This window comes from Podarcis raffonei, chromosome 2, assembly GCF_027172205.1.
Source record: "Podarcis raffonei isolate rPodRaf1 chromosome 2, rPodRaf1.pri, whole genome shotgun sequence".
In the NCBI taxonomy this organism is placed as follows: Eukaryota; Metazoa; Chordata; class Lepidosauria; order Squamata; family Lacertidae; genus Podarcis; species Podarcis raffonei.
Window position 1 is genome coordinate 70,507,211 of NC_070603.1, and position 13,827 is coordinate 70,521,037.

At 45.6% G+C, this 13,827-nt stretch overlaps 1 protein-coding gene across 1 annotated transcript in view; it reads left to right on the forward strand.

Moving 5' to 3' along the window:
- Positions 1 to 582: 582 nt before the first annotated feature.
- Positions 583 to 13,827, forward strand: part of LOC128408713 (uncharacterized) — a 33,070-nt gene continuing 19,825 nt past the window's right edge. Inside the window, exons 1-2 of the mRNA XM_053378737.1 lie at positions 583 to 602; positions 1,657 to 2,201. Coding sequence (XP_053234712.1) covers positions 583 to 602; positions 1,657 to 2,201 — 565 coding nt within the window. The remainder of the gene's footprint in view (positions 603 to 1,656; positions 2,202 to 13,827) is intronic.

Here is a 13,827-nt window from a genome sequence, read left to right on the forward strand (position 1 = left end):
GAGAAGCAGTCTCCATTTCTCCCTTTCCTCGCCCAGCTTTCCTGCTTGTTTTCTTTCCATTTGTGTTGCTGGACATATTTCTCTGCAGTATCTCTTTCCCCGGTGCCAGATTTGTAACTAAAGGGACTCCAGTAGAATAAATCTATCAACTGGCTGAGCTTCTGAGTTCTTGGAGCTGCCTCTCCACCCACTCCCGCCTGCCTCTGGATATATCTTTCTCAGGCCCGTAGATCTATCCTTCCGGGAGTGGGCTTTCATCTGTGACCCTGGTAGGACTCCAACGGTTTGGCTGCGAGTTTGGTCTTTTATGAGTCTTGTCTTTGGGCTCAACGGGATCACAGAATCACAGAGTTGGAAGGGATCACCAAGGGCCATCTAGTCCAACCCCCTGCAATGCAGGCATCTCAGCTAATGCATATTTCCAGTCTATTATACCCTCCTCCTAGTCTTAATAGGACTCACTCCTGCAGCCTGCTCAGCCATGGCGCTATAAAAGAAAAGGTGCCTTGAAGCATGTGCAGAATGCCTTTTTCCCACCACCGAGTCACCACAACCAGACCCCACGCATCTGGGGTTATAGAGATGGGTTTCTTGGACAGCGGGTATAACAAAGAGGCACGTTTTCAACTGCAGGCACCTTTAGAAATGAAATCATTTAGCGGCAGTAGTCGCTGAGACCCATTTATATACCACAGAACTAGAAAGTGGGAAGATCCCCCCAAATTCTCCTGTTTTATCTCGGATATCAGGGTACTCTTCTAGGTATGAGCTTTCTGGAGGTCCAAGGCTGCAAAGAGGGGCTGAGAGGAGAGCTGGGCTCTTTATACTGGTTTTGTAATCCAAGTGAGTTTTGAAGGCAGCTATGAGCCTGCAAACCTGCGGCAGAGCTGCAAATAGGGATGTGAAATGACGTATCCAGGAGCTCACCTCCTTTTATGCTGAGCTAACCCATCAGAAATCCCAGCTTTCTGAATGCATCTTAACTCCCTAGGATTAGACCCACGACTAAAACGCGGAGAAAGAAAAAGGGGGAAGCCCCCGTCCCCAATACATGATTGTGGGTGAGCGTCTGATCAGCTGGGACTGTACGCTGATGGGCACTTAAGGCATCTGCACTGGGTTATACTCGGAAGTACTTAAAATGCAAGCGAGCTGCCCATCGTTTGGGTGGGCGCTGCCCCTCCTGCGCCTCTCTGGGTCTAGGAGAGAGCCTTCCCCGTGCGAGCAGCACAGAGCCGGCTGCCCCGCCAACCCACCGTCGAAAGGGTGCTGCGCGCCCTTTAAAACGCGCCCTCCAAGTTTCTTCCTAGCCGACTCTGGGAATCCCCGCTTCCTTGGCAAGCGCGGAGCTCCCAGCTGCCAAGTGGAGGATTTTATTAGACGGCCGCAGCGGGAGCGGATGAGGGGGAAGGTGCTGACTCGGTCTGTCTGCAGCGAGGGATGGATGGATCCGGAGACTTTTTCTGTTTTTCCTTTTTTTTAACCCAGGCTCGGTCGGTTCACACGGTTTTCGCCGCGAGGACACCGGATTCCTGCGCGCCCTGGAAGCTGGCGCGCTCTCCCGACGGGGCCAGTCAGCGGGGGAGAATCTGTTTTGGCTCAGTTCGCCAGCAGCTGCTTGTAATTTAAAGCCCTGCTTCGGCGCTGACCATTAAGTGACAGGAAAGGCCTTGCGTCACTCTTGGAGCCGGCCCAGGCGCTGGGAGAGAGTGAGGGGGAGAGAAGGAGCACGCTAGTAGGCCATGCTGGTAGTAGTAGCAGCCGCCGCCGCTGGAGGAGCCCCCACTCCCGGGCAGCCTCCCGCGCCTGGGAAGCCAACCCCCAGCAAGCAAGCAAGCAAGCAAGCGCCGCTGCTTGGCGGGAGCTGCCTGGCTCCCTCTGTGGAAGCCAAGCGCAGGAGGGAAGCCGCCTCACTCGGCTTTTGCCAGCCTCCGAGCCGCGAGAGCAGCGAGACGAGCCGTCCCCGTCATCCGATCCCAGCCGCCGAGCCAAAGCTGAGCGGAAGCAGCCCTCGTTTGGTTCCAAGCAGGAACTGCCTTGCCCATACATGGCGCTTCCTGCCCTGCGCGCCATACATGGCCCTTCCTCGCGCGCCATAAAAGGCGCTTCCTTCCCTCGGCGGCTGCTGGCTCGAGGCCTGGCCTGGCCTGGCCCGGCCCAGCCCGGCGGCGGGAGAGCAAAGGGAACAATCCGCCCGCGGGGTGAGGCGGGGAGGGAGGCAGGGAAAGAGAGAGAGAGAAAGGCGAGGTGACTGAGTTTGCCAAGCCCTTTATGGAGCGGCCCCGGAGGCCACGAAAGGAGGAGTGCTGGCGAAAAGAGGAATGGCTCTCTTGTTGCTGCCGCTGCTCAGGCCTTTGCCTGTTAGAATAAAAACAAAATAATGCCCCCTCCCCCCGCCGCCGCCGCCCTGCTCAGCGCCCTGTTTATCCAGAGGGGGTAATAGCGAGGTGAATAGAGGAGCTGTTCCCTGCATTCTGAGCAGATAGACCTCTCCTCATAGAATATGAATTTCCCAGTAAGGCAGCTTTTCACCTCAGAAACCCATTTAAAGCCCCCACCCAGTGCATCCAAGCAGTGACTGTACATGTCAACTCCTTTAGCCTCCAGGTGAGCACCACTAAGTTTCTTGTTTTTGTTTTTCTTTGGTCAGGGTTCCTCTAACATTTTGTTTTATGCCACCCCAATCTCTGAGCAGTGCACTTACCCTGGATACTCAGGGTTCGGTTTCCTTGGAATGATAGACGGCAGAGACTGTGGTGTCTTTAGGATATATGGTTTATTTACACATGTACACAACTTGAGCCAACGGTGGAGGGTGTCACAGCATTAACACCCCAAAAGGGTATGGTTTCTCCCATGCCAGAAATCAGGCATGACTTTGTCTCAGCAGTCCAGCCTGCTTCTTGTTTCTAACTCACACACCTCAGCTCTGGTTTTGTTCTTCTAACTACCAGACCCGGGGAGGGGTATGGACAGACAGACAGACACCCATTTGTCTTCTTGCACAGAGCCACTTCCTTTGTGGCCCTAAGGACCCATACTTAAGGGTCCATTAACTCACCAAGAAGTTGGCCTGGATATTCCAACAATTGAATCCTTCGCTAGATTTTAATCCTTGCTGGATCCAGGAATTGGAAGGCACTCAGGCCTACAGTTTAACCTCCTCTCAAAAGCCTCACAACAATATGCATGATGGGCAGAGTTCAACAGGTTAAACATTTACCCTCTGCAGGGCCCTGATGAGAAAAGATGACGTGAAATTTCTGCCTGTAATGCAACAACTGAAGGTGTAGGAGTCTAGCCTGGAAAAAAGAAATAGGTAACAAGCAATGCTATTTTATATTAGCACAGTTACTATGTTTCCCTGTATTTAGTAAAGAAGATTGGTAAAGCCTCACTGCTTCTCAGCTTTGTCTGCTCAGGTGTTGCAAGCCTTGGTCTAGAGGAGCAGCTCCCCAACATTTTTGTCCATGGACCACTTGAAAAGTGTTAGTAATGTGTGCAAATTTCCAAATGTGTTCAGGAGACAACTGTCTTGTGAAGTACCCATCTTTGGTGCACATTGCTCTCCTGTTGTGCCAAGTGCCTTTCCCTCTTAATTCCCCATTACCAAACTTCCAAGTGTGGGAGAATTTATAATATACTGGTTGTAGTGGGGTTTATATACTGGTGGTTGTAGTATGCTATCATTGGGTAGTGAGTTAACACCAGCTTTCTACAACTTGGTGCTCTCCAGATGTTGTTGGACTTCTAACTCCCATCATTCCCAGCCAGCCAGTCAATGCTCAGGGATGCTAGAAGCTGTAGTAAAAAACATCGGGAAGCCTGACTTATGTAATTCTTGCCCCTGTCACCTCTGTCCCGCACATAACTTCACCCTGTTTTCGCCACTCTGGTGGCATATCTTCACAGGTGGAACAGCTCTGCCAGTGGAGTGTTCCATTGGTGTATTTTGAATGTTCCACTAGTATATCTGTCAGACCAGCAGGGTATCTCATATCCTGCCAGTGTAAGGGGGCTTCCACAAGATGATAAGCCTCTCAGTCTGCAGAACCTGAGTATAGTGTTACATCCCTAAATATGAGTTTCCAATAGGCTGCTGTAGGATTACTCCAAAGTAATTGGCTTGAGAAACAGTTTAAATTTATTTAGTGGTAAAAAGATGTTTTTGTTGTTGCCAGAAATGGCAATTTCCCTTTTTTTCAGATTATTGCTTACAGAGCTCCTAGGAGCAGCTCTTAAAAGATCCCTGCTTTAGGAGGGCCAAGAATAATATTGTGTAAGAGGCAGGGAGGAGGAGCAGATTCCATCTGTGTTTATTTTGGCCAGATTCTGTTAAGGTTCAGTAGTGATTGAAGCTGGCCAAAGTTGAAGGTTCCATCAATGTCCCTCAAGGAGTGTTAATATATTGCACATATTGGGCCAATATAAGAAATGCAAAGAAAAACAACAAAACCGAAAACCCAAACCCTTCTGTTAAAACCAAACTGAATACTTGACTTTGCAGGTTTCATGTTAGGTGGTGCCAGAAGGAATGGTAGTTACTCCAAAGGGCTTTGTTGCTAAAATTTGTGTTTGGCACGTAAACCTGAATGACTCGTGACTGTCTTGTTAAAACTTGCTTTTAAATAATGAAGCATAAAAGTGTATGTGCAGATGTTAGAAAGTAAGAACTCTATGTTGACTTTCTCAGTATTAATCACTGGTAAAATGTTGCGTGGCAAAGCTCAAATGTTGCTTTAAAGGAGGAGGAGAGATACCTCTTTATCTTTGTGTGTAGATAAATAACACACACAGAGAGAAAGTGGTAATCTTTGTGAGGTTGAGCGAAAACCCAGCTCCTCCTCCTTATGCAAGAGTCATGCAAAGGCAGGTTTATTTTTCTTTTGCCAGCATGCAGGGAGGCAATAAGCTTCTATTCCAAATGGAAAAAATGCCATGCATGCTTACCACTCCCAATTCTTTCTGGATTCTGCAGATGCAGCAGAAGAGGGACCTATATAAATCTGGCGTCTTGACTGCAGACTCATAGAAATCTGTAGGACTCTCCTCTTCTATAACCTAATTTATTAACATTCAAGGTTATGATGGATACTCTGCCATTTCTCTCTTCCCTGCTTTAGCTGCTATATGAACACCTTACTATTTATTCTCACTCAGCATGATTGTCCATCAATGGTTAATGGTGGCTGGATCAAAGGTTTGATACTTTATGGAGCATATGGGGCATTATGGAGCTATCTTACCCATAGACAGTGGCTTAAACTGTGCTTTGCATGAAATCTATTGGGAATCTGGAAAGGGAGTGCATGAGAACAGTGGGTCCAACAATGAGGCAAACAAATTGATGCATTCTTTAGCATCCCACAGCAGTGGGACTGCCAGATGTGAAGAGAAAGCCAAATACCTTAATTATCATCAAAGCTGTGTTTGGTATATATTGTTCCATGCCACCACAATCTCTGAGTGGTGTGATTCCAGGGGTCTTGGCACTCACACAGGATTTGTATTTCCTTTGGAAATTAGGCACAATGGAGACTGCAGTGTCTTTATGATATATTGTTTATTTTTACATACTGTATATACAACCTGAGTCTACAGTAGAGGGTTTTCCAACATTCACATGAGGGGGGGCTTGCTTCCTACAGAAGCATAGTGTTGGATTCAAAGGCAGCCAAACAGCCATCTCTGTCTCTTCTCCCATCTTGTACCAGCCCGCTCGCCAAGAGCTCTCGCTCACTTCTCCCCTGCTTTTCAAACCTCTTGCAAAAACAATTTTTCTTCAGCCTCCATCATCCAGGATGAAACCCTATTTTTTTTCTTTCTCTGCCCACTAGCACATACAGTTGGAGGAGGGCCCCCTTCCCTATATCACAGTCTTCTCCCCATTGATAGCTCCCTCCATGGGCTGATGACCGGCTGTCATCAGCCTTCATTCCATTTAATAGCTTCTCTCCCAGGTAATACCTTTTTCTGGGGGAAACAGGGCTAGCCTGCATTTTTACACTTCTAAATGCAACATCTGTCAACCCGTCTTAATTCTCAAAGCACTGATTAAACCCCAAACACCCCAGAATCTAGTGGGAGTCAGGGCACCCACAAATCCATAACAATATACATCAAGTGCATTGCATTATCAATTGCAACATAATATTTGATTAGCGGTCTATTGATCTCAAGAATGATATTATTTACCTCCTAAGATTTATTTTATTCATCTGGTGAGTCATCAAAGCTAACCACAACTGGCAATGAGATTTTAGTTGTTGACAGAAGCAAAAGTATTGTCAATGAGATTGGAAGTTTTCTTGATCTGAGAAATCAGTCCTAAAACTTATACTTATGTGTTTAGCTTTGATACTCAGTAATATTGCTAAGGACTGTGAGACTATTTTTCTGCCTGTGTGAAATCTCTCAAGAAATGCATTCCATTGGTGCAATTGAACAAATAACTAATATCAGCTTATATATGAGTACAGAAAGCAGAAACCGGAGAGAGAGAGAGAGAGAGAGAGAGAGAGAGAGAGAGAGAGAGAGAGATGATGAATATGTTTATTTTTAACTTGGATGTATAGAGATGCCAAGAATATTGAAAGGTAAAATATGAAAGCCTAGGGCAAAGACAAATAGTGCTCTAAGATCCAAGTATTCACCCCAGATTGGAATTCTGCTGAGGGCACTTGAGGCAATGGTGTGAGAGAACTAATTAGACCTCTGACTTTAATTGCAAACAGATATACCCTCCACCTCTCAGTGTAAAAACCAGGCCATCTGAAGCTTAAATAAAATGAAATCAGAACAAATATTTTTAGTACAAATGCTGAAATAGCTAGCCATAGCCAAATTTATCAAGTCTTGCAGGAGATGGACTCCTCCTGGGGTTTTATAGGAAATGAATGTAGTCAAGGTCAGTCTTACTATTAGGCAGAATGAGGTAGCTGCCTCACACAGGAGTTGCTGAGGGGTGCAGAATGGACAGACCTGTGTGTGCTGTATGACCAGACCTCCACCCCCCCCCAAACTAACCTGTTGCCCCCAGAAGATGCTCACTGTCTCATTGCAATGTTGAAACAAAACTCAATTGCTAGTCTGGTTGGCTTGTGTACATGGTATGGGGATATGTACCATCTTGTCCTTAGGCGGAAAAATATATTGGGCCAGCCCTTTCTGCAGTGTTTATAAAGTCCAAAGGTGAAACCTGATAAGAGCTTCAATGAAAGAGATAACTAGACTCCTGGAAGAGCCTGACAATAGAGTAAGAAAACATGGGGAATGGAGATTTTGTAACCAACAAAAATATTTCTAAACCTTGCCAAAGACAATTCACTTGGTAATGTAAAAATGCATGAAGGTAGAAAGTTAGCAGGGTTCCTAGCACTGGTTACCCAGTGTTTGGCAGAAAATGTATGGTGGACTGTTTGCTTAGTGCACTGAGATCCTAGCTATTAGGAAAAGGCTTATCCCTTTGAGGCAAAAGTAAATAACCTGGATACACTGAGAGAGGTAGTTGGTGAGACTTTCAGGGACCTGATACAGAAGTCCCATTATTGCTACTGTAGAGAATAAGCATACAGACATAGTGAGGACAGGGATGGGGTACCTGTGGTCCTCCAGATATTGTTGGACAATAATTTCCATCTTCCACTAGCCAGGGAGCTGATGAAAGAGCTGGAGTCCAAAAGCAGGATTCTAGGATGCCCCGGTTTCCACATTCTTGGAAGATGGGAGTGGAGTTGTATTGTGGGAGGTCAATTAGAAGCAAGGAGAGATGGGGCTGTTGTGAATGTTAACACGGCAGATATCACACTCTATATTGGTAAAAGCCAATAGCACAGTTGATGGATGGGGGAGATAAGTGATTCTAGTACATGTTAGTGTCAATTCATTGGGAAATACAGTGGTACCTCGGGTTAAGAACTTAATTCATTCTGGAGGTCCGTTCTTAACCTGAAACTGTTCTTAACCTGAGGTACCACTTTAGCTAATGGGGCCTCATGCTGCCGCTGCTCGATTTCTGTTCTCATCCTGAAGCAAAGTTCTTAACCCGGGGTACTATTTCTGGGTTAGCGGAGTCTGTAACCTGAAGCGTCTGTAACCCAAGGTACCACTGTATAGTTATCTAGTCCTGGAAGTCAAAGCTGTTACTCACGTTTAATTTCACAAGTAATATTTTAAAGTGCATTCTTGCTTGAATGAGGCAATATCTATATATTTAGAGCACAAACCTGGCAAACAGAATTGGGAGACCCAAGCTGATTGTGCCTAAGAATATCTCTTGAGGAAGGCTTTGTATTCAAAATATAGTGGGTTCAGTTAATGGATGTCTGTACAGCCGGAGGCTTATTCCTTTCTTTCTGTGCATTTGGTATATACCTCTTCATTTTTGGGGTAAGTGGGTACCTTGGAAGTAATCATTACTAAAGGTAGAGTTGTTCAAGACAGAAAAGGCCTTGCTGAGAACAAATCAGTGTGGTTCCTGTAAACTTAGGGAAGTCCTGTCTCACCAACCTTACAGAACTGAAAGTATAAATAATTATATACTTGGATTTCCAAAAAGCTGCTGACAAAGCCTTCTAACAGGCTTGGGAGCCAAATGCACCCCTCCTAGCCTTTCTGTCTGGTCCTAGGAACACTCCCTGGGCTTAGGAACTCTCTGCAGGCAACACCATTGCTTCACACCCCAAGTGTTTTTGCATGGTTGGGATGTGTCTGTGAACTTGGATAAGGCCTCTGGCTTATCAGGATGGATAAACCAGGATGATTACTATCCCCATTTTTGCTTTCGTCCCCACCCACCACTGGGAAGTGGCCCCCAGAAGCTTGCCAAGAGGCAAATGGCAGAAAACAGCTCCCCAAACCTGATTTAGAATATTGTGTGTGGTTTCCATTGCCTTGCCTCAAAAAGGAAATTGTAGCTTTAGGAAGGTGCAGAAAGAGGCAAACCAAGAGATTAAGCAATTGAAGCAACTCTCATATAAGGAAATATGACAATACGTGGGTCTGGGTCTCTCTAGTTTAGAAAAGAGGCAAGTGAAGAAGGATATGACAGAGGCTTATACCATTTCGAGTGTTATTGAAATAGTGAAGCTAGTTCTCAGGAAAAAATAAAAGGAGTTATCCAGTGAAACTGATTGGCAGACAGTTCAGAACAGACAAAAGGTCAGATTCAGCAAAGCTCTTAGAAAACCTAATAAAATAGGTTCAAATGGCTTCCCAGGAATGACTTTGTGTTGGCGTATCTGCACTAACCAAATGTAGTCCATCCGGGAATCATACATGAGATAGACATTTGCTGTTGCCCAAAGAGGTATTAATTTATCTGCTCCAGGCATGCCAGGGGAACTGCTCTTCTGAAGGTGCCTACTCCCCATTATATTTGGTGCTTTATAGAAATAATTCTCAAACTTGTGAGATGTCCACCTTTTGGGGGGGGGGGCGAGAAGTGGAAGGAGGATCAAAGTTTCAGAGGAGATGGGACCCTGGGGTATGGCATGGATCTTTCCCCACTAACCAAGACCCAGGTAGACTGGTCACCTTCTGACAGTGAACATCCTATTGGATTTGTGTGCATGATCCCATCCTTACTTCTCCTTGACTCCAAATGTGATTTGGGAAGAAGCAAGTTTAGGATGATCTGCTGTGCTCTTAATATTTCCTGGAGTGTATCTGTAAAAGAGGTTCAGAGATATTCTGCAGTAATGCATATGTCAGATTACTGTCCTGATTCTCATGTCATTGGATGCAGCTGATGGTTGCATGCATGTAGCTATACACACATAACTACATACAAGGATCTATGGATATTCACCCATGCAACAGATAACTAGTGCTGAGGAACTAGAAAGCAGTGAAAGTTTTGAAGCGAGCAGAGTTAAAAATAATACTTGAGAAACACTGCATAGATTCACCCGACAGGCAGGAATTATTTTGGCAAAGACAGATTTCCAGAGAAACAAGAGGTAGAACAGGCCTGAAATTCTGGCTAAGAATTGCATACTTTTCTTTTAAAAGCCTGCAAACCATAAAATTAACTTAGCTTTTGGGAAAGCCAATCTACCAAGCACTTACACGTCCCTGGAAATTCTTTCTTTTGGCATTTCTTTGTTTACACTGCCCTCTTACGGTTTCTGGTAAAATAGCATCTGTATCTAAATTTGTAAATATTTTATTGCAGTTCCTTACATTATTATTTTTCTCTCCTTGGTCCTTGTCTTGAAAAACCATGTGTCATTATTGTATTGTTCCTTGTGCTGGACAAGGATCTGGGGACCAGGGTTCAAATGCCCACTCGGCCATGAAGCTCACTGGGTGATCTTGGGCCAGTCACTCTCTCTCAGACTAACCTACCTCACAGGGTTGTCGTAAGGTTAAAAAGGGAGGTGGGAGGGGGAAAGTGTGCATGCCACCTTGATCTCTTTGGAGAAAAGGCGGAATTATAAATGTAATAATAAATAAATAAAGAAGATGAGGACCACTGAAAAAAAATACGTTTAAGAAGAACCCTGCTGGATCAGGCCAAAGGCCCATCTAGTCCAGCATCCTATTCTCCTAGCAGCCAGCTAGGTGTCTATGAGAAGCTTGTGAGCAGGCCCTGAGTGCAACGACACTCTCCCCATTTCTGCCCCCAGCAATTGGCATTCAGTCACATTACTGCCTCCAACAGTGAAGGAAGAAGATAGCTGTGGTGGGTAGCTGCCATTGATAGCTGCTTCTTCCATGAAGTTTTCTGATCATCTTTTAAAGCCATCTGATTTGGCTGCTATCACTACATCTTGTGGGACCAAATTCAATGGTTTGGGTATGTGCTGTGTGAAGAAGTGCTTTCTTTTGTCTGTCCGGAATATTCCAACATTCAACTTCAGTGGATGGTCATGAGTTTCTAGTATTGTAAGAGAGGGCGGCAAAGTCCCTGTCCACTTTCTCACACCATCTTATTCCCCTTTACTCAACTTTTTTTTTCAAAACTGAAAAGCCCCTTCAGCTTTGTTTGTGCAATGGGGCTCCTCCCCCTCTTCCTCCCGCACGTACCCCATGAAACCCCCAAAGTTGGCTCTTAGGGGGGTTGGGAGAACCTCCACAACGGTGCATGCAGGGAGGAGAGGGGAGATCACTCCTTTGGAACTATCCCCTTAGTGTGATGTTGAATTCCTCCTCCTATTATTATTGTGCAAATATTAAGCACGTGTGTGGCATGGATTTGTGCCCCCAAATACCCCTGCTCCCAGTTTGTTGTACGGATAAAACGGTGCATGTACATCACTTCTAGCCGCTTGGAGGAAAGGCAAGATCTAGACATATTCAATGTGGTTTTTCTTTTTGGCTGTAGGCTAATGAAATCATACTTCTTGTGAATCCATGATGCATCTTGTGATTAAGTCCTGAGAGGTGCTGCATAGGGTCTACAAACAAGAGTTGTAGATGAGGAGTAGAGATCTTTTGCTGTTAAGCACTCAGCATCAGAGGCATAGCTGGGGAGGGACTGGGGGTGGGGTGTACTGGGTGCCACACTGCGGGGGTTGGTACTTAACGCCTGGGAGTGACACGGTGGCTTGTCGCCTGCAGGCTCTGCACTGCCCAAAATGGCAGTGTGGGGTTTGCATCTGCCTACTGCCTCCCCCTCAGCCGCCCTATAGCTGAGGGGGAGGCAGCAGGCAGACTCCTTGGAGGCTCCTCACAGCATGCCCTGCCCCAGCTCACCCCGCCCCCATGGGCTACTCGCCCTGCCCCTGGGAGTTTCTGAAGTAATGTATAGCTGATTTTATGGCAGGGGGAGAGGAAAGGATAGATAGATAGGTGCTAGCACTCAGAATTTGTTCTCTTACTTGAAGACTGATATTAGTAGAAACAAAATATGATGCCTTTTCTTTTCATACTGATGGATGTACATGTAAACCTGTGGTCCCTACAGTAGGTGTCTAATGGAGCAGCTAGCAGTGTGGCTTGTACAATCTGGTCTTTGTAGAACACATCATGTGTGTCCATCTGACACGGCAGCTTAGATTGCTTGGGAATTATGCTGGAGAGTTCAGCATATCCAGGAGGAGACACAGAAACTCTGAAAGAACTGGTAAATTTGGTGGTTACTTTCCATATGTACTCTGCCAAAGACAAAATGGTAGAGAAGCTAATTGAACAAAACAAACTAATCGTTTGGCAATCTATGTGATAATTGACAAGGTTCTTATGGACACAATGCTTGCTAGGGGATGGCAAGTAGAAAGAAATGTTGAGTGTATTAGGAACTGTCTGGGAAGACTAACTTCTAAACAGTGACGGCAGTATTCTTCATCTGAGGAACTTGGTTTCTTTTTTCGCTCCATCTGTTTTCTGCTTCCTAATGTGCTGCTGGCATGACAACTTTTCCACTGTCTATTCACTGCTTCTTTCCCATGACAAGCCATGGGAATCTCTCCTGAGTGCAGGAGTCAGTGTGGGATTGTATCTCAGTTTGATTCATCCCTTCTGGATGCCGTATATGTTGTCAGCTCTTTGGCAGTAGTCTTTCTGCGTTGAGAGAATAAGAACAAAGCAAGTCTCTTCAAGGCTTCAGCGGTTACTTAATTTTGAGAGGCATGACCGCACACACGTAGCTTTTAAACTGCAGAAGCTATGGACTCTTACCATCGGGTCCTTGGGGGTGCAATGCACAGGGCTTTGTCCATTGTACCTGGCTTCACAAATTCCACAAATCAGCTGACTGGCAGAGTTTGTGAAGCTGCGTACATAAGGCCCCCATAACAGTTCAAGCTTCCGCACCACCAAAATGTAGGTCTGCCACCGGCTGCAGCCCAGCCCAGTTTCAGCTATCAGACCAATCCTCTCCTGCCCCTTTCACCTTGCCTAGCCTTGCCAAAGCCCAGCAGTCCTTGTTCTAAGGTGCAGCAGGCCCCAAAGCTAGGCAGGCAGGCAAGCAAGCAAGCAAGCAGTCCCACCTCTCCTTCTTCCTCTTTTTTCCATCCTATCCTCCTTTCTTGTCACTTATACAGCCACTGCTGCCCCCTTCCTCTTACTTCTCCACCTCTGCTTGCCAAAATGCCCAGGGAGCAGCTACAGTGAGATCAGGCACTCCATTTCTACAGATACCATTGGGGTGCCCAGCATGCAATGGGAGAAGGGCCCAGATAAGCCACTCCACCTTTTAACTTGCTGGCTACCACTGTCTCCTACCTAGGACACACTGCACCAGGCAGGGCCAACAGGTGGGCAGAGCAAACCAAGAGGGTGGCCTGCTTACAGAGACTTCCCCATACCCTGGTCTCCCACTTCGCTTTGCAGTTCGTAGGCTAGGTGGGTGGAAGTGCTTGGGCAGATTAGGGATGTTGTCAGCTGTATACATCCAAGAAGCTAGAAGTGTGTTAGTGTGTTGGAGATCTTTAATCTGCCTTGATTTCCTGCTTTTCATGGTCTTGTGTTATCATTAGTATCATCTTACAATACAATATCCTGACTACTAAAGTGATTTTTTTAAATGCCTGTACTTTAATTTTTTTTTTTTTATAAAATATTTATTAAGGTTTTACAAAACATATATCACATATAACAAAACGAAAACATCAACAACGAACAAAAAATACACACTTAACAACAACAAAAAAGAAAGAAGAAAAATTCCACTTTTTAAATTTCAAAAATCCATATCCCTCTTTCCTGACCTCCTCACATCCCCCTTTTTTGTATTCCTCTTTATTCCGTCCAATTCAGCAAATTCTAACCCTTTTTCCAAACTTGTTTAAAATTATATATTTCCAGTTATTATGTCTCTAATTTCCCATATCTTGAACCTTTACACCACCTTATATACTTTGACATAATATTATTCTAGTCATA